At 36.9% G+C, this 24,870-nt stretch overlaps 1 protein-coding gene across 1 annotated transcript in view; it reads right to left on the bottom strand.

The window, feature by feature from the left end:
* Positions 1–24,870, bottom strand: part of HCN1 (hyperpolarization activated cyclic nucleotide gated potassium channel 1) — a gene marked incomplete at both ends in the record, with an annotated part of 195,527 nt that overhangs the window by 77,308 nt on the left and 93,349 nt on the right. The window contains one exon of the mRNA XM_080362948.1: positions 17,534–17,695. Within this exon, the coding sequence (XP_080219074.1) occupies positions 17,534–17,695 (162 nt within the window). The remainder of the gene's footprint in view (positions 1–17,533; positions 17,696–24,870) is intronic.

The following is a 24,870-nucleotide window of genomic DNA, read 5'->3' as shown; positions in this document are numbered from 1 at the left end:
AAAGCTTTTATAACGTTTAGAGTAAAATGTTTACAGTACAGACTGTGTCTGTTTTTCCCATGTGAAAATTTTATGGTGCTAGGAAACATTCTACCACCATTGAACCTGATTTTTGGTACTCGGAATTTTTCAGAAAGCGATGCTTTTGGCTCTGGCCAATTAGTACTCTCCCAAACAACTCCTGAACACAGCCTGAGCGTCGTCACCGGTTCACTCAAGGCCTTGGTAACAAAGAAGGCCAGTTTCATTGAAGCAGGCTGTGGAGGTAGCTGACTTCCAGGAGAGAAAACCGGCCTGGACATGATCAATCCACCAGCGTTAATAAAGCCCCCATGCCGATCAGTGACAAACTAAGGGGCAAGTACTGGTGAAGGAACTTGCTAAAATGCACCTGCTACTTCATCTCATGCCCATCTGCAGGAGAAGTGAGATCAGAATGCAGTGAAGCAGCTGGGCATTTTAAAAGGGTTTGTGCTTCAGTTCCTTAAAGAATTCTTATAGGATGCAAACTGCTTCTGCAACGGGTACACTGAGGGGCTCTAGACTTTGCCTACCAGTTGTGACTATTTTTTTATATATCTGTTCTGAAACCTATTAGGTGGCATCGTCTTATTAACAATTGCTACCACTGCTCCAGCATTCCCTCTCCTCTCCTTTAAAACCCATTTCATTATTACAAAATATGTACAAAAAATTCAGTTTTTCCAAATGCATATCACTGAAAATGCAGATATTACCATGCCATTCTATGTGGATCTATGTTCTTCAAGATCCTTTTATTGAATTTATCAAATAATCTAAAACTCCGAGGAAGACATTTGGCTTTTGTTGTCCGGTCTCACAGCACACTCAAAGTTTGATGAAGTTCAAATCACACTGGTTTTTGATCTTGAAACTGAAGTGCCATTGTTTACAATGGACTAACTGGAACAGATACACATTGTTTGCCAAAGGGAAAATATGCAGTAATCACAATAAGTACACAATAAGTATTGTGTGGTCACAATAAGTGATTACAAGTACATCCACAGGTTTTCAGCAAACTTAATTTCACTGGAAAACAATGCATGCCAGAGAGAATGATGTTCTTACAAGAAAAGAAAGCAGGAGTCAAAACAATGTCATTTCTAATAAGAGAATATATAAATCCTGCAAAGAAGCGTTTTCAATGAGAAACTAAAGTTCATGAAGTAGCGCTATTCAGGAGCTGTAAAAAATCAGACACACCGTATCTTTTTTCCTGCTCTTTTCAGTTAGTGAAAGGGGCTGGATACAATGCAAACCAGTTTACTTAACAAGCCTCAAGCATTGAATCAAACCATTTATGAAATGTTTTTCTAGTGCAACCATGGAGAAAAGCTTTTAATTTTCAACTATTGGATAGCCAGGAAGGCAGACGATACTGTGGGCTTAATACAGTACAATTCTGGGAGACAGCTGAAGCAGCAAAGTGACATAAACCCGACTCATGACTCCATAGTATACTGGTTTACTGAAAACTGTTAGGAAGAACCTCCACCATCACAGAAAATACTTCCAACCAATTTAGAAAAAGGAACTCAGCAGAAGGGATTGCATCTCTCTGTTCTGTGAACAACTCAGACTAGACAGCAAATTATGTGATGCATCTGATCCCAAATAAAATTAAAAATAAAAATTATATATTTTTGGCAGTGGACATTTAGCTTTCTGAATGCTATCACGATTCTCTTTGACTCAAAGTGATTTTCAAGCTACATAAAAACAAGGAAGGAAACAACTAACATAGCAAGTGGCAGAAAAGGTTATTATTAGGAAAAGACTAGGCCAACTTGACATATAAATTGAAAGGTAAACAGGCATGCACAAAATCAGAGTATCACAATGCTTATTCCCTAAGAACATCTCAAAACATTAAAAGACTGATTTTCCAATAAATACCTTCATCCTTTTTCTATATACATACATAGTCTAGCAAAATAATTTTTTTCCAAGTATTTGTAGGAACGTGTCCTTAGGAAATAAAAAAAAAATTTAAAAAAAAACAAAACAGGATTACAGTAGATTAAAACAGTCTAATATAATCCACTCATAAAGGCAAATGTGTCCACGTAGAGTCTGAATATGTTTTAATCTGCTTAAAAATGAATCAAGGTGAACCAATGCTACTTTCACACGGAGAAGCAGAGTAAAGGGTGGGCCTAGGATTCAGGAGTTCCAGTCCTTTAAAAAACAGATTCTTTCCCTGGTAAAGTGATGCTTGGTACCACATAAGCAAATTAAAATATTTTTTCTCCTTATTCTAAAGATGTAATTTTAATAATGTTTTATTTTCTCTTTAAGTAACATTCCTTTTAAGGCAGAGGTTCAGTGCTGGTTTTACGTATTGCTCTTCACTTAGCTGATATTGAAAGCAACACTTTTCTTGTCAGTTTTTCCATTTATTTCCTAATGTGATGCCTTTGAGACTTCAGGCTACATCTAGTTAGTTTATCGTTCTTCAGGAAATTAACTTACTACAGTATCTGAGCCCTCAAGCGGCTGGTCTGCTTTTTTGGTAAATCACAGTCCTTTATCCAATACTATATCCTATAAAAAGCTGTGTGTTATTTTATTAGGTAGTGACAGCAGGAAGCAAAAGAGTTTTGCGGCTGAAATTCTATTTTGGCTCTACGAAAAGAACAAACCTTTTCTGTCAAAGTAAGTAGGCTGGATCTAGGTCAGAGGCTTTTCTTTTTCTGAGAACTCATCTGAGCTTTGCTGATGACCTGTTCTTAAATTCAGTTGCTCTAAAACCACAGGTGCTTACCACAGTCTGCAAGACTTGAAAGGTAATAAAATAATATAAAGGAAAAATTATTTACCAGCCTAAACATCACCCACAAAATTATGTCTAGGCATTAATATCATTAAAAAAAAAAAAAAAAAAAAGACTGAGTAACTCATAAAAAATTAATTTCCCTCTTCCATCAAAGGGAGGTTAACCTAAAGCATAGATGAATATCCTAACTTTTGGGATACCAGCTTCATATTCTGAAGGACAGGATGGGGAACATCCTCCTTTTCTCTTTTGAAGCCCTTGAGGGAGTTGACAGAGCATCCAAGTGAGCCCACAGTTTTCATCTAAGAGGTGAGGAGCACTCAGGCCCCAGCTCCAGCAGCAAAGACAGGGACGTCCCTGTGCAACCATCAGCCCAGGCCCACTCGATTACTCTGAGCCTCCTCAGGTGAAGTCACCCAGCACAGGGCCCAGTGCCAAGGCCAGCCAGCAAGGCCAGCTCAAAACCATAACAGCTGGCAGAGTCCTGACACTGTGACACCATGCCCAACTGCCTGGCCTAGCAGCAAAATGCACATGAACTCAAAAAGTAATTGGACAAACTACTGGAAGGAACACATGGTGATGGCTATTACACACATAAATGACAGCTTTGGATTCAGAAGTCCCTCAGCTGCAAATTTCTGAAAGCTTGTAGGATATGCTAAAGGAAACATCACTCTCTGCTTGCTGTGGTTTGATCTTCCCTGGGCACCTGCTCCTTGGTCACCCTTGGAAAGGAGCCAGACAGACGGTAGGCCAGACTTCCCACAGACATTCCGTCAGTCCTGTCATCCCACCTGAATGAACTCTCAACTGCTGAATCATTAACTCGGATGCAGCTATGCATTCATTTTGTCTTTATTTTATTCTTCTCTTTTGTCTGCCCACCTTCCTACCTCTTCCCCAAACCTCTTGTAATCCTCACCCAAAAGTGAGGTGTGCTAAAACCACCGATGCAAAGTTACACTGATCCAAAGTTACATTCAGTCTTGTATAGACTGTTTCATTGCATTATTTTTACCGGATTAGTGATCATGTGCGATATAGCCTCTCTTACTATCACAGATAGTTTTCAAACAAATAGATTATTTGCTGCTGATCAGAGAAACAGCAGTTCAACGTTATTAATTCCTTATTCTAAACTATCCACCTCTATTATTTTCTTTAGATAAAGAAGAGGGTAATGATGCACTTCGAATAAGTCAATCTGGAAAGAGCTATGCCAAGTCATAATTAGGCTTCATTGATCTATAGTTTATTTCCACAGATTAGTGAATAGAGAAAAGGACCAAGTAATAAATTACCTACTTTTATTGTGTCTAATTTTTCTTTAGCCAACTTGCCTTCTCACAGCTCCATAGTAAGTATTTATGAGACATCCATTCCATCCGCGTAGCAATGGTAATTCCATTTAACTGTGCAGAAAAGCTTGGAAAGCATATGGGATACTTTCACAGTTGCAACATAAAAGGTAAGAGAGTCTCTCACTGCATTTAAGAATTAAACTGCACACTTTGATTACAGCAAGACGCACAAAACTATCCTGCAGAGCAAATATGACATCCACCTGCTAATCAGTTCACAGGAATTCAGGTTCCTCAGACTAGATACTGAGGATGAAAATACTCTGATTGAAATAGGTAAGGCTGAAGCAGATGGCTCAGCCCAGGGGACAAACCCTGGGGAGGGGCAAGTCATGGGCAGTATAGCACTGATGTTTGAGGGAGAGAGGAACAGGGAGAACACCACAATCCTGAGTGATGGAGGATGAACAGGAATAATAAGAGTGCATTTCTTTTTGTATCATTCACATGTGAGTATCTACAATGACCAGTGGCCCAACTTGTCCTGGGTTTTGTTTGTGAGGATGGGCAATAAGGGTGGAAGGTATAATAACATTTCATGTCAGCTAACTTCAGGAACTTCACTTTGATGGCTGAGTTGGCCAGTCTCTCTAGGCTCCCCACACAGTCAGCAAAAATCACACTGCTGCAGATGGTGATTCAGAGCAGAACTTTAATGCAGGTGCTCTCTATTGCCTCCAGGGGAGAGCTTCTTTCTGAATCAGCTGCAGCAGGATCCTATTTAGCTAAAGTCACCTCCATTAGTTCCCTGATCTCCCCTGCTGAGTGGACCCGTGTTTTATTGGATGGACATGCCTCCACGTTTCTTTCTTGCTCCTATCCAGTGGGGACAATAAAATTCTTAAAGATGGCCTCTCCTCTCAAGCGACAATTTTATTTTATGTTCCATGGTTTTACTTTCACAATTGAATCTGACATTCAGGTTAAGAAATGGGTTTGCCAGTGCAAGGGCTGAGAAAAGTCAGTGGGGCTCTGTAGGGGGTGCTGGAGACTTGCCTAGATTAATTTGGTTCCAGTGCATTGGCTTTAATTTAAGCATACTACAGTGAGATGGTATCATAAACCACAGACAGAAGCAAGCAAGAGACAAAAAAAAGATATCTAATGAGAACAGAAAAATGCTCAGAATGCAAACTTCATAATTATTCAATTATATAGATAAAGTTATACAGCAGAGAGCACACAATGAGAGTAAGGGTTCTTGGATTCAGGGCACATATCTGAATATCCACATTTGAAGGCATGGCATTTACTTTGCTTTAAAAAGGTTGGGAAGGATGTTAAATTGGAAGCATCTTAAAGGAATCAGAGTCTAATGAAAATAGTGTAAATTTAGAAAGAACTGTGTTATCTAACTTTCAGATAATTGGAACCTTTCCCAACTAGAAGATTCATCTTTACTGGGCACCTGCTAAATGACAAGATCGATCTTAAAAATCTGACAGATTTTATATATTTAGTATAATCAAAAGAATAGTCTTTTTTACTATTATTTGGTCAACTGAAACAAAGTAATCAAACCATTCACTTAAGTAAAGTTTATTTTGAAACCAGTACCATGTCGTGTTTGATTATGTTAATAAATCTAGCAACCCACAGCATTATGTCTGGCACTAAGTATGAATAGTGATAAACAATAATTTACTTTTACTGCAAACATGTTTTGCTTCCTCCAAGAACGTAGGTACAGACAAGTTTCAGCTGACATACAAAGAGAAACAGTTTTGTAATTCCCACCAAAAATGTACAGACTGAAGTTCTCGTCTCATTGAAATTGAGTTTAAAGTGGTCTTGAACTGAATCTAATGTCATAGAATCATAGAATACTTTGGGTTGGAAGGGACCTTCAAAGGTTATCTAGTCTATCCCTCCCACCTTTAACCAGATCAGGTTGCTCAGAGCCCCATCCAGCCTGGCCTTGAATGTCTCCAGGGATGGGGCATCTACCACCTCTCTGGGCAACATGTGCCAGCATTTCACCACCCTTGTTATAAAAAATTCTTCCTTATAGCTAGTCTGAGTCTCCTTTCTTTTAGTTAAAAACCATTACCCTTTGTCCTATCACAACAGGCCCTGCTAAAATGTCTGTCCCCAGCTTTCCGAAAGGCCACAATAAGGTCTCCCCAGAGCCTTCTCTTGTCCAGGCTGAGAAACCCCAAATCTCTCAGCCTGTCCTCACAGAAGAGCTGTTCCAGCCCTCTGATCATTGTTGTGGCCTCCTCTGACCCATCTCCAACAGGTTCATGTCTTTCCTGTACTGAGGGCTCCAGAACTGGGCAGAGTTCTCCAAATGGGGTCTCACCAGAGTGGAACAGAGGGCAGAATCACCTCCCTTGACCTGCTGGCCACACTTCTTTTTTCATATCACAAGGCTCTTTCTTTGTTTTGAAATTTACATTAAAAATCACATAAAAAATTTAAAATATATTGAAGTATGTTTCAGTTCCAACCTTTAGAATCAAACCTGCGAAAAAAGAAAAAAAATCACTCTATGGGAAGAAGTCATCAGAGGAAGTATATGAAAGGAGCTTTCATTCTTCAAAAAAGCAAAATGTCTTCTTCTCAATTATATTTTAAAATAAAATTGAGAGCTATTATTGATTAGAAACACAGGTTATATTGTATTTAGGTGAGTTTTCATTGATACCATTCCTATTTAGTTGTTCATTCAGATTATGCACTCAGTGTCACTACCATAAGTGAATAATTTAAATGGCAATTCTTCTGTCTTGAAATTTGAAAGATTTTAAAAGTAAAAGAGTAATACCAGCAAGCTTTGTTGAACGCTAGTATACCTTCATCTTTTATTTATTTGACCACATTCGAACTTTATGCTCCCCCAAATCATCTTGAGATGGATGAGTGCACTGGCTCACGTTTATTTTTTTTTTTAAAAAGAGACTTCAACTTCAGATGTTGCATTTCTATTTAAACTGCCTCATTCCTTATTTCTCCTCCACACATGATTTGTGTGTGTTTTGCCTTTACACTTCAGCTAAGCTGGTTTAGAGTTAATGTATTTTATTGATCTGCAAAACATGTTCAGATAGGAGCCGTGCAGTTATACCCATATTTCTGTGGGCATATGGCATTTCCAGGATATACTTCCTGTCAGCATTTATTCATTATCCTTTCCATAAACAGCTGCTTTGTAAAAATACTAAGTGTAAAAGCCTAAGGGGAACCTCATCGTTGCATATTCATACAACTAAGACATAAACTTTTAGAGTAAGTTTTATAACCACTCCATTTAGGCACAAAAGATCATCTAGAAGTTGGAAGATCTTGTTGAAAGCATAAAACCGTGACAGCCAGTGTTAGAGAATAACACGAATGTAAAAGCACATTTGATATATGCTGTATTGCATCTGCATTGAATATACAGAGATGAGGGCAAGAAACAGGCTGCCCTGAAGTGAACAGTATGGGTTATGAGAGCTTACAGAGAGAAAACTCCCTCAAATATTCTTCTCTCAGTGTTGTTTGAGCAACATTTAACCAAGTTTACATTTTGCATATTTTTTTTAATTGTATCTAAGAGACAAATTTCAAGGGTTTTTTACTATTAGAGATAAGCATAGTTATATTGCATAATATTGGAAAGAGTGACAAATGATTGGTGCTGTCTTTATTCCTGATCACTACTCAATTATTGTATGTAAAAGAGAACTACCAGTCTGAGTAGAGTCTGCTTGAAAATACGACTTCTAAGTAGAAAGCTGTTCAAAACCAGTTATGTAAGTCCCTCCCTATCTATATCAATATAGATAATCCTTCTTTGATTATATGTACTACTGTCAAAGTGTCAGGCTACCCTCAAATGCAAGCTAACTTCATCCTCTTCCAAATATAAAAGATCATATAGAATGCCTACACTCTAAATGTATTTTTGCTTAAAAAAAAAACCAACCAACCAAACAAAAAAACCCCAAAACCAAAAAACAACAACAAAAAACCCCACACACAGAAGAGGACAAAAATATTTTATGGAAATCCAAGAGCAATTACATTATCTTATTTTATTACAGATTAAGGCATCTTGGATGGACTAAAATGATAAAAGAGATGGAGTGGAAAAGGTACATGAGTCATCTGTAATGAATATGGGAACTATTTTCTTGTCTCAAATGCCAATTGGTGATTTTCAAAGAGGTTGTTTCAAAGGACCTCTCTCATTCTATTAGCAGTAGCGCAAAATGCAGGTAAAATTGCATTATTGAACTAGACCTGATACTGTATGTCTCTCTCTGCTCCAAACCTATTCATATGAGATTGTCATGAACCTTTGTAATAAAATCCAGCCATTCAAAATAAAGAGACAAAATATATTAAGGTAATGTCAATAATGGTCTTTTGAAATCTAGGCAAAAGTGGTTTTCTTTTTACAGCTAGATTAAACAGCTTAGTAAATTATTTATAGCAGTCTTTTTAAAACAGATATTCAGCAATTTTTTTAATGCTAAGATTGCTATTCCTTCCATATAAGAAAAAAAAAAAAGCACTGTAAATTATTAGAAGTGGTACACAGACCAAAGAAAGTCTCAACACACGGCTTTGTTCTTTTCTTTATGTTATCAGTGGTATTACACAGCCCAGAACAAAGCATCTTGCTTTGATTTTTTCTAATGTGAAATGTAAGCATTCTAACTGTGCATTTTCAGGTGGCCAATTTTTATGTCTAATTGGATCTCAATAGAGACTTTTCTCCAGATGTACTTTGGATATTAGGATGAGTCAGGTGCTGAATAGCCATGTGTAAGAAGTTCAACCCCTCCATTTAAAGCAGTACAGTCAGTGCGCTTGAGAAAACCTGATGGTGATATGGCTGATAATGACCCCTTGGCAATAATGTGCTGCTTGTGCAAAGGCAATTATCTTTGTACAGTCTTAAAGCAGACAGATCAAGAATTAGACTGTGCATATTAATACAGGTTTGCAATGAAAAAGACAAAGAATTGCTGAAGAACAGCTGTATATGAATGGTATTTATCTGGATTTATCTACACCTGGATTTATTCTGGGATATCTGCTCTGGAATCAATATTTCAAGGCTTCAGTTTTTGGATATTCTAATCACAGAAGAAAAGTCATGGAGAGCTACTTGAGAATAATTGTTCCATACTGATATCCCAGTTCAACCTGGAATGCCACCACATGCAGATAAACACTTACTGTTAAATGTATAGAGACAGAGCAAGGAGACTGATCCAGCTCCCCCAGAACAAATGGAACACTCTCTTCTACAACAGAAAAGCTTCATTTGGCCATGAGGTGCTTGTAATTCCTCCTGAATATTCATTCTTAGGCAAATGGGGGATACAACGTTCAAAAATATGACAGGTCCAACTTCTGGTTCTGCTTTAGTTCAAATTTTTTATTAAATAAATGGCTTAAGGCATGCTTTATGGTGTCTATTATTTTTCCCTAGAATGCCTATCAAATGCAGCATTATAACCATGTTATGTGCAGTTCCTAGTACTTCTTCAAGTTTAAGGCTGACATAAAATATTTTGTAAATTACAGTTAGCAGAAATCCCTTCAAACATACTGCAGTATATGCATTTATGAGTTGGTTTGTTTCTTCAGGGGGCAAAAAGGAAATTAACTTTTGATGATAAATGAGCAAGTCCCGCCCTGCATCCACATTTTGATAGTTTTCTGCTACCTCTTACAATAACAGAGAAAAACTGTGGAAATAAGTATCTATTAGGTACATCAACTTAATTTTGCATACTTCCTCTAACTAACCGTTTTATTATTTCTATCCCATATAAGAAAGATTAGCGTTCAGTCTGAAAAAACAGAAGCATGCAAGGCAGCCAACTAATTCAGTACAGAAATCCTCTGCTTTGTCACCCATTATCACATCAGTAGCACAGTGCTACAATCAACGCTTACAAACATGGGTGTCCTAATTTAAAAACTTTCTCCATAGCTCTGACCACCAATATCTACTGAAGTAACTATCACCATTAGCATTAAATAATTATATCAAGACTACCATATTGAGTTTAAAGCATTTTAATGAGAGTAAAGTAAGGCAGGAGGGCTTATGACAGTAGCTGAGTCTAAACCCTTTCCAAAATTGGTGGAGTTGTGTGATTACAACTAGGAATTCCTTCTTTGAAGGACTGTTTTCACTTTTGTCTCAGTTGTAAAACATGTTGACTATTTTAAACTTTTAGGAAGTTTTAAACCTCCCTGTAAATGATTTTGCAACTTTCTTTTCAAACTTTGACCTTCTACATCTCAATTAGTTCATGGATAACCTGACAACACATAAATGGTAGTAAGTCATGAAGATCAGTACATTTGTAATTGTTTTAGGTTAGGAAACCAGCGAGGCCTGACTGTCACAGAATCTAAAACAATTTCTGCTATATTTCAGATTTTTAGAAAGAAGAAGAAAAACACTGCTCTGCACCAGTGCTTCATGGCTTGAAAGAGAGAAATAATAAAATCTCAACTAGAAAGTAAAAAAGAAACAGTAAGAAAACAGTATGAAACAAATTAGTACAATTTTTACGACAAGAAAGAGAGCGCATCTGGAATACTGTGTCCAGTTCTGGGCCACTCAGTTCAAGAAGGACAGGGAACTGCTGGAGAGAGTTCAACATAGAGCAACAAAGATGATGAAGGGAGTGGAGCATCTCCCTTATGAGGAAAGGCTGAGGGAGCTGGGTCTCTAGCTTAGAGGAGACTGAGGGGTGACCTCAATAATGTTTATAAATATGTAAAGGGTGAGTGTCACGAGGATGGAACCAGGCTCTTCTCGGTGACAACCAATGGTAGGACAAGGGGTAATGGGTTCAAACTGGAACACAAGAGGTTCCACTTAAAATTGAGAAGAAACTTCTTCACAGTGAGGGTGACAGACACTGGAACAGGCTGCCCAGGGAGGTTGTGGAGTCTCCTTCTCTGGAGACATTCAAAACCCACCTGGATACATTCCTGTGTAACCTCATCTAGATGTTCCTGCTCTGGCAGGGGGATTGGACTAGATGATCTTTTGAGGTCCCTTCCAATCCCTTACATTCTATGATTCTGTGAAACAGCAGCCATAATGGAAATAACTTTTAAAGCCTATCGTATTGACTATGGGTTTGATCACAGGAACTTCCTTATTATTTTGAATCAATTTCCTGTTGGCAGAAATCAGTACATAGAAAAATAACATACATAATGAAATATTTCCAATAAATAAGAGGCAGAGGAAGTCTAACAACTGTTTTTATGCAAGCACATCAGAAATCTACTGTCAAAAATACATAGTCCAAAAGTACAGGTGACAGCAGCAAAATTATACAGAATATGATATCAAAGACAAGAAGGTAGGAAGGAAAAGTTACTTCCCTTTCTAGCCCTGCAACAGTGGATGACCTGCTAACCTGTCAGAGGACAGAAAAAAGCATAAACTAAAACCTATGTGGTCTTCCTAAAGCCTCAGCAGTGGTTGTAAAATTAAGAACTTGGTTTATTTCCCTTTTCATTGATCATGACACATTGAGTTAAATCAACAAAGTCCTCAGCTATCCCATTTCTCTGGTCCTCATTAGCTTGGCATAAAACTTCAGTATTGCAATTAACACATGTCCACAGTCTGCATTAAACATACCTTGTTATCTAGTACTGCACATCTACAAAACGTAGCTCTACAGTCTCTTACAGTGCCAAATCACATGAACGAATATATTCTCCTGAGCTAATATATTTTTAGGCCTAACACTTGATCCCAACCCACTGAAACAGGTCATTACTTCATCATCTTGATGCAGGGGGAAATGGACTAATCTCAGCAGCTGGGTTGGTGCTCTGTGCAAGAGAGCAATAACTGAATTCTGAGTACCTGCACATATTAGAAGGGATATTATTGTTCACCTTAGATTCCTAAAATATGCATACCTCAGTCCCAAGAATGTCAGTTACATATTGTTGTTACTGGAACTACCATATTTCTAAACTGTGTTGTAAACAGAACACTTACCTGTGTTGGGCAATTTTGACCCCAGTTCATCTCTGTTAGGTAATTTCAATCTTTTATCTGTTCCTAGAAGCATTTGCTATAACTAAATAGACATACATAAATATAAATTTATGAGTATAAAATGCATTAGAATAGTAGCATATCTCATGAGATTCTCAGTGCCTCTAGTAATCTTATGATTCCCATATGTTCCATATTTTCTAGATACTCTGTTTAAGATTGTGGGATTTGTTTTACATTTATTGCATTTATTGCTCAGCACTGCAAATGAAGTCAGAAGAATCTAATGCTTTAAACGTGGCTCTGCAATACCTTTCCATATAATAAAAAGGCACTAAAATACACTTGTGAAGCTCCAAGTGATGATTACCATGTAATGATCAAATGCAGAAAAATATCATGAGAAAATTACCTGCCCTAATGGCCAACTATAGAGAAGAAGGTGCTAGGCTGATGCATTATCAGAAAGGGGAAAACTCAATGGTGAATAACACATCAAATTACTGTAATGCATTCCTTGAGCTCCGTTCAATAAATTACAGATCTTATTGAAAAAAAAAAAATAAAAGCAATTGCTTAACTGAAAGTGGTGTTCATTACTAAGAAATGTTGAGAATTAAAATTGAATTTCTGTGTGTGTTATTACTAAATAGTTTTGTGCATATTATAAATATATTAGCATAGTTCTTAGAGCACTATAAATCCTTACCATCTCTTGCATTTCTGAATTTCCCCATCAAGTATTCATTTAAGTACTTCATTTTATAAGAGAGGGACTTTACAATTCTATGGCTGAAGTGCCCGGATTCTTTTACTAGCAATGCTCATATTGTCAAAGATGAAGATCTGAAGTCTAACATCTGATTTCTTTTGCCCATGAGGAAATTTATGACACAAAGAGGTGTTAATATAATGCAAAATCCCACCTCACTAAACCCAAAACCTAAAACTCCCAAGAGTTACAAGGACAGTAAGGAAAAAACAAAACAAAGAAACCAGAGTACCTGGAGGGTTCTTGCTGAGCAAACATTGACTGACTGCCATGAGAAATGTCAGCAAAGCAACCCCTTTCCAAAAGCTTTAAAATCCCTTTTGGCTTTTAAAAACTCGCCTTCAAGTTAAATTCTATACTTCCCTTCTAGATTTTAATCTCACTGAGGGAACATTATACATGACAAATCTGGAAATGCAGGTAAATATCTTGTTTAAAGGACCATATGTTTTTCTAACCATACAACCAATTATTACAAATATAGACAGGAAAATATAGGTTGGGGACCTTCAGATACTGTTACTTTCAAGGACTAACATGCCTTGAGTCTTTGCCATAGGTGGTATGAAAAGCCAGAGCAAACTTCCAATACAACAAAAAGTAATAATTTACTGCAAGGGATGCTCTACCACAGGCAGTCATGCTTAGATGGCCAGATGACAAAAATGTCACCTCTCATCTCTACTTGCCTAAAAACTCTGTCCCATATATGACCTGGCTATAGCTGCTCATCACTTGGGACCAAATCAAAATGCAGAATCTCAGTTTGCACAGACTGACTACAGGAGAAGATCACTATACTTTTTTGTTTTTGTGCCTCCCCTGGTTTCAGCAGCAAATTTTACTCCTGATTTATAAAGAACTGTTGGCTCAAGCTCTGAGTTATGATAAAGATGATTGGTCTATGAGTCATAATGGAAGTGCACCAGTCTGGAGCAATGCAGATCAGATAGCTGAGGATAAGTCACACAAGGAGCTGCGGATAACAGGCTTTCTGAGCCAAGGAGAAATCAGGCAGTTATCATTAGGGAAGTCTGTGAAACTTCTTCAGAGGAGACTTTTTCGGTATGAAATAATCTTAATATTAAAAAAAAAAAGGCAAATACAAACAAAACCAAACTGGGAATAGCATCAGAGAGCTATATACTCTCAAGGAAAGGTTTTTTATCTGTAATGGATTGGTTGGAACATGACTTCAAGTAAGCAGGAAAAAAAAAAAACAAACCAAAAACCACTGCTGCTGCTTATTTTTATATTATATTAACTGGTTTTCTTATTTGTAAAGAGAAGTGTGTTGGTATTCTGGAAGAACACAAGATCCTGCCTGCCAGTAGTAACTCAGTATTAAATAAAATCAGTGCATTAAATGGCAGTAAAAATATAGAAGTGGGCAAGAGGGATCACATTTAGAAAATTTAAAGGAAGATGTGAGTTCTGGCTTTCATTTCATAGCAACATGAAGGCTAATGTTAGGAACTGGCCAAGAAGGCCAGTCTGGGAGTACAGCTACAATCTGGGTTAATTATTATTGTTATTGAGATAATATCCCAATGTGGTCTGAACATGTTTGTTGAACTACCTGGGCTGTAAGTTGGTGCAGTATTAAGCCATACTGATCTTATTTCCCTTTACAGAGGAGGCTTTCCATTTAATTTTACAGTCCACTCCACTATGACATTTTTATTATCCTTTCAAAGTCAAAAATCCAACCAATTTGTTTTCCTTTAATTGCGTTCAGTCACATTGTACAGAAAAGCAGCAAGCAAAATGCTGCTTTGTTTCATTGTCCTATTCCTTTATGACATTAAATTTAATGTACTTTTTTTTTCTTAACGGTATTTATGAAGTAAAATCAAGAGCATGCCTGCGGAATTCAAATACTTTCACATATCAGCTCATACCAAAGCAACAGCTTTCAGGAGAAGGCTTTTAGAAGAAGTTCTTGCACTCTGCAGCCTGAAGCAACTAATGTGCAAGACAGAATGGATCTATGGGCTAGAAGAGCACAGTGGGCTGTGTCAATTGAGGAGACAGCATGTCATCCTCATGGCATCCTCCCTTCCTTTAGCATCAAGTTATCTGCAGATGCTCTGGCTTGCAGCTGACCACTGGCTGTGCTGTGTATTGGAAAACTAACTTTTTCTGGCTGAGCACACATTGGCTTGAATAAGTCTTCAAGCCAATGATCACCATGAATAAGTGTTAAAATTCTATTTCAAAGTAAAATTGGTGTATTAGCCTGAGGTTAGCCCTTGTAACAATGTCATTTTGAGGAATGTACATTGTAGCCACAGTGCGAAACCCAGGAAATGCTCACACAGTCCCTCTCCTGCTCAAAAAAAGATTGAAATTCAAAGAGAGAGAGGCAATTTTGCCTTTCTTAGAGTAGTTGTATTCCAGAAGTATTTGACTCAGAAATTTAAATAAAACTCCAAATGTATGCAGATGCAAGAGTTATCTTTACCTATTAATTTACTAAAATCTCAGACTAAAATCTGAGTAAAAGGGAATACTTTGACAGAAGATGTATTAGCTGGGGCTAGGGAAAGACCTCTTTTTCCTGACAATATTGGCCTTTAGGCATGGCCATAACTATCAGTTCACAAACAGAAGAAATGATAAGATTCTTATCTTTCTGTTTCAACAACATTTGAGGCCAAACCCCAGTATTATGTGCAGTCATTTCAGTAACACAAGTTTTAAAATTCAGAGCAGATTAAAGAGCTATATGCTACAGCACACCAGGGGAGTAAGGCACCCCTCTTCCCAAATCTCTTGCAATCTCAGGAACCTGAAGCCCTTCCAGACTCCAAAGTCAGCAGTCCATTAGACTCTGAATACACCAACAAAGCATATAACTATCATCATCATTATCATCATCACCCTTCTGTTCCCTCTATCATTTCAAAGGACTGATATCTCATTGAGGCTTCTCTGCTTGTATTCAGTGCTAAAGAATTCACTTCCAGAGCCTGAAAAGCAATTAGGAAATGTCTCATAACGTCATAATAGCATCAGAAGAAAGGTCTAGTTGTTTGCCCCAACAGTGGCCTTAGACACACTCCAGATTCCAGGCTGCCAGTCCAGGACTGCGTCTCTTGCCATAGGACTAAAAGATTGCTCATACTGTGAACATAGTCTTGCTCAATTTCAGATCTCCCCACAGAGTTCATCAACAGCAATAGATTCAGTTGCTAGATTTAAAAAATAAAATTAAAAAAAAAAAAATGCAAATTCAAAAAGGATCTTTCCCAGAGTATGTGGCCAGTAAGGACAGAGTATTGTTTCCATAAAATAAAATGACTGTGGGTAGTCGGAAAAAAGTGTCTCCCTGAGCACGTGCATAGCATGCACAGCCTTCTTAGATTAGATGTTGCTCTTGGTATGGAAAGTGGGAACTTAATAGTTCAGTGTTCTTTGAAAGTGAAATACTTCAATTAAGTGTAATCCAAGGCTTCCTTTCTCTCAGCGTTGTTTTCATCCACATCTTTAGCAAGCTGATAGAAAAAGTTCCCTTTCTAAATGTGAATGGGAGATGTTACAAAGCAGAACCCAGAAAGCAGCAGAATGCAAAGACATGCCAGTCAGCATCCTGGTGACCTACTTTCATTGTAGCAATCCCATTTTTGAAGATATGTCACTACTTTTTTTAGGAAAGTTGCACAATGAGGTGTCAGCAAACATGCTGCTTATCATTAAAGATGTAACTTGATGACTGTAAATACTTGTCTGTATGACTGACAACTTTAGTCAACGAGCACCCACAGTAATGTGCAGTATCACATTCCTAAAGGAATAAATACTGTTATGTTTCTACGATAGAAATACGCAGAACTGCGCAAGATGCCCACCTACAGTAAAGGCGCTGTTTTAAGGATTCTAAAATTGTAAAAACTGGAGAGACACGTTTTCAGGTGACCAATGGGACTGTTGCTTGGGGATTTTTCTTCTTAGTATTTGAACAAAACAAAAAATTATTAATTCTTCACAGCCACTAATCTTTAAGGCACATGCCAAGCAACCAGACCCATCATTACCCTCCCTTACAAACCGGGCACAGCCCAATTCCCTCTGTGAACAGTTTGTTCACACACACACAAATGTAAATCTGTGTATTTCACTTATTTAGTTAGGAAAACACATGTTGACTCTCAAGTTAGCAACAACTTGGTAAAGGGCTTCATGAGATGATACAGAAGTGATGTACAAAACAAACTGAGGACAACATTAGATAAAACAAATTAAAAAAATATACCTTCAGGAGCATTCTGAAATTACAGCCTAAAATGAAAGCACTAGTGAACTGAGTGTTTTCAGATTTCTTTTGGTGACTTTTTTTTGAAGGAATGAGGATTAATAACTTAAAATGACCTTCAAATTGAAAATATTTTCTGGCTTATTTACTAATAATGAGTCAATGTCATTTTATCAGTGGTAAGGGCTACAAAACAAACTTTAGTTCATTAGCAAGCCAGCCAAGAACACCCAAAAGTAACCTCAAATAAATAGCTGGGCAGCGTATTACTAGGTATGTATTTTTACACTTAAGTCTGGAGCTAATTCTTTAGAAAAATAATGTTTAGAAAGCACAATGAAAAATGAACAATACTTACAACCATACCGTTTAGGGACACCCAGCAATCTGGTGGGAAATCCTGGAGTAATGGTACTAAAAACTGCAGGCAACCATCCCAGTGGCACAGCAGCAACATCATTCCGATCAGATTAAAGATTCTCACCACAGCACTGGCCAGATCATACGTCATGTGGAAAATCTGTGGGCAAAAATTACAGGTGATGTATCTGATGCAAATGAGAAATGAAAAACATTTACTTGTCAATAGGCAGGTTAAAGGCAAAAAAGTATCATCCTGAACTTCTAAAAAAGTTGAGATTTCTCAGAAAGGCCCAATAATTTGGTCACGCTAATTTAGGCAGAGAGCTGTGCTGAGACACCTGATTCTTGGCTGCACACCAGTGTTATACAAACTGCTGAAAAAGACATCTTTTGGATAAGAAGTCACCAACTAAAGTGTTTTCTTGAAGCCTACAACTACTTCCAATTAAATCAAGTTTAAAAAGCTTGGTAAACGCAATGAGACCACTACTTGTCTGTAAACTTGATGCTTAAATACTCATAAGGCTGTGAGAGACAGAAATTCAACAACCTGTTCAGAAAAGACTGACCTTCGTATTTCTTACCTTCTTAAAAGCATCAAAATCTGAGTGAAGAAACAATGTAAGTAATTCTACATATTTTTGGACTTCTATTTCTATACTGTGTATTTATTAATCCAAATTGCACATACCAGTCCACAAAGCAAAATGACAAAAATATAGTTCCTTGCTATTAATCATTAGCAGTTTTTCTAAAACACTGAGAATCTTGTACGTTTATATCAAACTAATATAATAATCTGGATTTCAATGTATTTCTCCTTTCTTAGACAAAAGAATGTTTGCATCTGAAAAATGTCTTACAACAATCACACATATAGTCTTAAAAACCACACAAACATTTTCAGGCTTGTCATGGGCAAGTTCATTGGAGAATTAGCTTTAAACGGCAGCAGTCAGCTGCCAAATAGTATGGAGAAAAACAAGGTATTTAACACTTTTCTGCTATTTGGTTTTAAAGCACTTTCAGGCTATAAATACAGGCATATTCTTTACTTATTACACAATTCAGTCAACTCAAGATAAATATGTTGCATTTTAATATGCGTAATTATCACTATCCAGGAGTTCCATTTAGAAGATGAGGAATATCCAGTGGGTATTTCCTGGAATTGTAAGTAGAAAATAGTATTTAATTGTACAGATAGACATAGGAACCAGAGGCTTTAGTGCTGAAAACATCAGATTGCTAGAGGTATACAGGAATATTGGACCACGACATACTGCATTTGTAAATAAAAGAATTCACATACCGAAGAGGGAAAGTTTGTATCCCACATTTTACATATCTAAACTGAGAGCAGAGATTATGTACTCACACTGTAAATGAGTGCAAGTGCAAATACAGAGAGCGTGTTATGGTCTTTCAACACCATTTTTTGATAGTGGGAGTTTGCCCTTGTTTAAAAATGACGGCATATGTTTTGAGTCCCAAAATGCAAAACCTACATACTAGAAACACACCTCATTTATTAACTTTATGTGCAACACATTTTTTCCAGCTAGGCCACTTTAAGAGTATATATTCCAAATACAGGTCTGATAGACACTGGAAAAAGATACTTGTAACATTATTCAAAATGTCATGTCTTATCCAAATACCATGTAGCTCCTGTCAAAATTGAGAAGATGACACTGGTATTTAGGATATACTGTAAATGGAAATAAAAAGAAAAATGTCACCATTACACATTTCTGTTGTTAAGAAATTTATTTATGTTACAGCTATTTCAATAGCTATAGTTTCAGTAGCATAATACAAAATGAGAGAGTAGCTGTGTGCACTGAAATAATTTCATTTTGAAGAACTGGAAAAAACAGCAGGGATTACTACTGGTTTGGAATACTAACACCCATGCAGATAACAGTTTATCTACATGGTTATTATAGTATAACCACAAAGTACAGATGAATTCCTAACCAAATGAAAAGTTGCAGAAGTTTTGTCAGAGAAAGCAGGATCTGCCCTAGATTATTTGTCTGAGAAAGTGCAGAAGATCAGACAGAAATAATACATATTTTATACAGAAACAACAACATCTCTACACTAAGGCTGGACAAAATTCAGAGTTCCCACCCACGCTGTTTTCATACTCCCTCAAGCTTCCTATTAGGCTTTACTGAAAGAGACCAGATTTTCAAAATAATTCACTGTGTTGGATACTGAGTATTTTTTAAAAATGTGTTACAAATATAACAATCAGAGCCAAACTGAGCACAAACATCTCCATTTCTATACCTAGAACGTGAACTTTTCTGAAAACATGCACCAAGGTGCATGTGATAAACTGGGAAAGAACTGGTTCTCCAAAACCATCTGAAGTCCAAAAACCAGCACTTGCATATACCCAAGGCTCCTGAATCCTTACCATGCCTCTGCAACAATGGGCTTAGGCATCAAGACAGATTATGCATGCATCCTGTGATCATAGCTGCATAAAAATGACCACTCTGTGGCTCTTTCACTTGGATGGAGCCCATTTTTGGGCATCAATTCAGATTACAGAAATGGTCTAAACTGCAAAGCCCATGTCTTAATACAGAATTTCCAACATCCCAGAGCATTCTGTGCTAGTACATTTCAATTTCAAATTTTAAAATTATTTAATTGGGTAATGTGCACTGCAAAAAACCCAAAAGGTATACATTTCAGCACTTCCAAGATCTTGCCTAGCTCTTACAGACATATTACTCCCTGCCCACCCCACAAGATCACGCAATGGCTCAGTAGGGGTTCCCAGTGAGCCAGCAGAATCAGGACACAGAAGGAGATATTACAAAGGGAGACTAAAATTCAAGCCAAACATCTAGGGCAGTGTGTTCAGACTAAAAGGCCTTGCTGATGCAAAGAGGTCTGCCATTGGGTTTGGGCTCTGCAAGGACTATTCTGCCTTATCACAGTGGTATGACTGAATAACCATAGTTTTTCCTCAACACCTCTTCATAAGGAGTGTGCCTCTGCAGAAATGGTCATGTGCTGCAAGAACAACAACATATTGAAAATTTCATGTGAAACCACAACATATTGAAAATTTCATGTGAAACCAAATCCAACAAAGGAAATGACTGCAACCGGCTGTATATGACACTGCAACCTTCTACCATTTCTGAAACCTGAATTTCACTCCAGAAATAGCTCCTGTGCAGCTTAGTATTCAGGATCTGTATTATTAAAAATGCATGAACATATTCTGGTATTATCTAGACTGCTTAACATGGTAACATTCTATCAGCATTTCAACCATACTACTGATTAATTGTAGTGTTTTATGGCTCATCTTTTGCTTATATAGCCTAGTATAATCACAGTCTAATGACTGTGACAATTTTGCATTAAATAAAATAACTTAGTAAGAAAAATCTTAAGCAAATGTTGAAAAAAATCTTTTAAACATCTCTATATATTCTCTCTTCAGTAAACAAAAACTGGGAAATGTGTGCTTAGTTGCAAAGAACATTCAAATACCCAAAGCACACATTGTAAGTAGACAATAATATTTGTTCATAGTAGTTTACTGACATATTTACATTTGGAAAGGGGGCTTTGTTTTTTAAAAGTAATAGTAACTACCCTGTGGACTGAAGTTATAAATTACATGTTTAATATTTTATGTTCTTCCATTCAGGAATCGATTGTGACACTCTGGAACAAGAGAAGTAAAGCCACTTTTTTATAGCATTTTCTTTTTTGTAATCACAAAGTACATTTTCTGTATTAATTAGAGGAACTGGAGGAAAGAAGGCTAATGCCACTCATTTCACCAGACAGTGGCTTGCCCACCAGCTGCTCCTCCAATGGGACAAGAAGAAATAGAGGAAGACCACAAAATCAATTTACCTTGATTTTGCAGCGTGGTACATTCAAATCAAATCTCTATGTTTGAATGGATATCTTATCAAGATAATATTCACAACAAAAATAATTCAAACCTTGCACACAACTGAAGTCCTAAACCCATGACTCAGGTAGTTAAGTATAAATAGCCTGATTACGCTTAAACACTTACCATTTGCAAACATCATACAAATAAGCAGAACTGCAGCTGTAAAACACATTTTAAAATCTGTCCACTTTATTTAGACTCTTAATTTCATACCTGAAGATTCAGCTTAACCAGCAAAAGGTACAAATTTTGGACAACATATTTCAAAAAAATTACTAGAGTGAGATGAGATTACTGCAACAGAGAAAAAATTGAAATTCTTTTATAAACTAACTTCACATTTTTATTTTACATTATACAAAAGATTTAATGGATATCTCTCATTACTACTCAGTTTCATTTCAAGTATATATGATACCTTTTATGTTACCATGTTGGGGGGGGGCACACTAAAATAGTGTCATTTTTCTTAGTTTCCGTATACTTCAAAATCAGATTTAATAATTAATTTAGTTTATGAACTCACTTCAGAGAAGTGAGAATTTCTTCCTATATTATTTTTGTAACCTTTTGTCTCCTTCAAAAACTTTTTTTTTTTTCCTAAAGAGCTGGCAATGTCTTTGACAAAGGTTGAAATGTAACCACAGATTAACAGCTTCTAATATTTTGGCAAAATATTGCTCACAGAGAATAAGAAATTGCTGAAGAAGTCAGAGTTCACATATTTTATCTCAGTTTTTACTCACACTTTATTAATGACTCTTTTTATTCCTATGTGTGAAGCAGGAAGTAGACTATTCCTTCCTCAAGTTTATAATGGAGTGTATGTTTTAAATCCTGCTAACTCCAATTTCTGAGCCTGACACAGAAAAACTGTTCCGGTCTTACCAACCCACTTACTTAACAGTATTTGAGTGCTGTCATATTAAGTTAATAGCGAACATTTAGTTTAACTAAATGAACACAATATTTGTTGAACTGTTGTCTTGGAATGCATAGGTAACATCTTCTGCCTTCTGATAATTAGCATGTGGTATTTGTTCAGTTATGATTTTTAGTTCAGCTTGGTTTTTAGGTTCAGCTTATATGCAAATTGGTTTATATAAACTCTGATAATTTAATTCTGATTGGTTTTTTTTTTTTTTTTTAAAAAAAAAAAAGGGAAACTAACTCAAGTAAGTCTTAGGACTTCCTGGAAATGTATTCAATTCTCACATCACTGAGTTCATTTAGATACCTCTTTTCTTCCATCCCTCAGAAGTACTAAAGGTGCTCAATATTACAAAGCTAGTTTGGGTTTAATCTTCAAATTAGGATTTGCAACATGCCTCAGGCAAAATGAAATGACACTTGTACTAAGCGAGCTGTGTGGAGTCTGGAATATTAAATAGCCACAGTGGGGAGGCAGAAAGAGCTGCACACGTGCATGGAGACTCTGGAAAGCACACTGAAATCTGTACCAAGGACAACACTGGAAATTCAGGCCGGACTGCAGGGCAAAGTAACAGTTATAAAAACGACAAGGGATTTTTGGTTCAGCCTCTGTGTCAGTCCAGAATTATCAGGTTTAATCCTCACGGCACCAACTAGACAGACATTAAGAAGAGCAGGATCCAAGTTTTCCCACCTGAGCTAAATGTTCACTTTTAAGATAGTGGTTGTAACAAAGCTCCACAGAAAATAAAATAATATAAAAGAGGGAGGAGAGCACAAAGCTTCTTTCTGAGCATCCATCACTCCATTTACTTTAAACAATGAAAGGCAATCATGGCTTTTTGTTCAGCCATTTCATATTCTACAAATCGATATTAAAAGACATTATTTGTAAATATCACTTGGGAAACTATGGGTCTGATCCAATTCCTATAAAAGCCAGTTTCTTTGGGAGTCGTTAGTTATTACACACTACACTGGAAATACATCTGCACAAGTAAATGTCCATTGATTGAAATGCCTGGCTATGTCCTCAGGGTAACATTTTACACTCAGCTGACTCCTGATGTGTGTGCCTAATTTTATGATAAATAATAAATCATTGATAATTCAGTAGTGGGGAAAGGTATGTAGCACTACTTAATCTAGTTGTGTTTGTGACCTTAAGCTGATGGTAAATGCAAAGATCTTCTTCTTTAGTTGGCCCTGAAGGAAAAACACCAGTGATTTTATAAACAGAACAAACTATTTTTAATCAAACATATCCAGAAAAAAAAAAGATAGGAGAATGGCCTATTTTATGTGACCTTTAAAAATTGTTATTTTGTAGATGGAGTCAATTTGACATTAGGTTTTATAATAGAAGTCCCATTTATTCCACTTCAAGGCATGTACAAACGGAAGCCAGCTTCTGTGGAGCAAAAAGAACAGCACAACAATATATAAATGTGACAGTGTGCTAAGTCCAGGTTAAACCTGAAAGCACTAATAAAACTACTTTGCTAAGGGAAGAATTAGACAAGCCTTGAAAAGGTCACATATAACCAGGAAGCAAAATTTATTTACTATATAAAAATTCTGCAATATGTATTTTCTACCTTAAATTTGGCAATGCTATACTAATATATTACCTCTCTCACAGAGGTTGCAACTTCACTGCCAAAACGTGTGTTTTTGTTATCCTGCTGTGATTAATGTGTTTGACCTGTATTGCCACCTAAATAGAAAGGAGCAGTCACTTCAGTTCTGTGATGAAGAAAACAAGCCAAGAATGACAGACCTCAGGATCCTGAAATAAAAAACACAGTGCTAATTTTCACCATCTTTTTACAGAGGTGGACGTCTCATTCATCACTTACACTGATGACAGAATGTACCTTATTAGGCTAAGCTTTTATCTTTGTTAACTGAAGCAATGTAAAAACAAACCAAGCAAAACCAGTTCACAGCTGTCAGAAAGACACAACCATGCAATAATAAAACCCTGCCTCTGTCACAAAGTTTAGCTGAAGCTCTTCTCCTTAATTTCTAGTACCAAATCAAGAGTTACCATGTGGCAAAAAATACTTGAGCTGCACATGAGCACAGAGATTGAGAGTTTTGTCCGCTTGAAACACAGCTCCAGTCCCATTTCAGCATTATTTCAAGCACCAGCACTGTCTGACCTTCAGCTCAAGCTTCTTGATGGGCCAAGTATCTCAAGTGACAGCATCACTGAACTCAAGCTGGAGACCTCTGCGAGCAGAGCTGAGCTTGAAAGAACATTGCATTTATTATCTTTTAAAATTATTTATATCTTACAAAGAAGGCAGCTCAAAGATAGAGACAGACTCTAAATGGCCCAACCTATTATTTTTCTTAGTACTCGAACAAGAACAACTGTTTTTCATATTAATGTGCAGATGTATTCTGGCAGCAACAAGAAAAAATAAGTTATTCACCATCACTGCTCTGCC

Source organism: Nesoenas mayeri, assembly GCF_963082525.1.
Source record: "Nesoenas mayeri genome assembly, chromosome: Z".
Classification (NCBI taxonomy): Eukaryota; Metazoa; Chordata; class Aves; order Columbiformes; family Columbidae; genus Nesoenas; species Nesoenas mayeri.
Note: the sequence above shows the minus strand (reverse complement) of the source record. Positions and strands in the feature narration are given on the sequence as shown.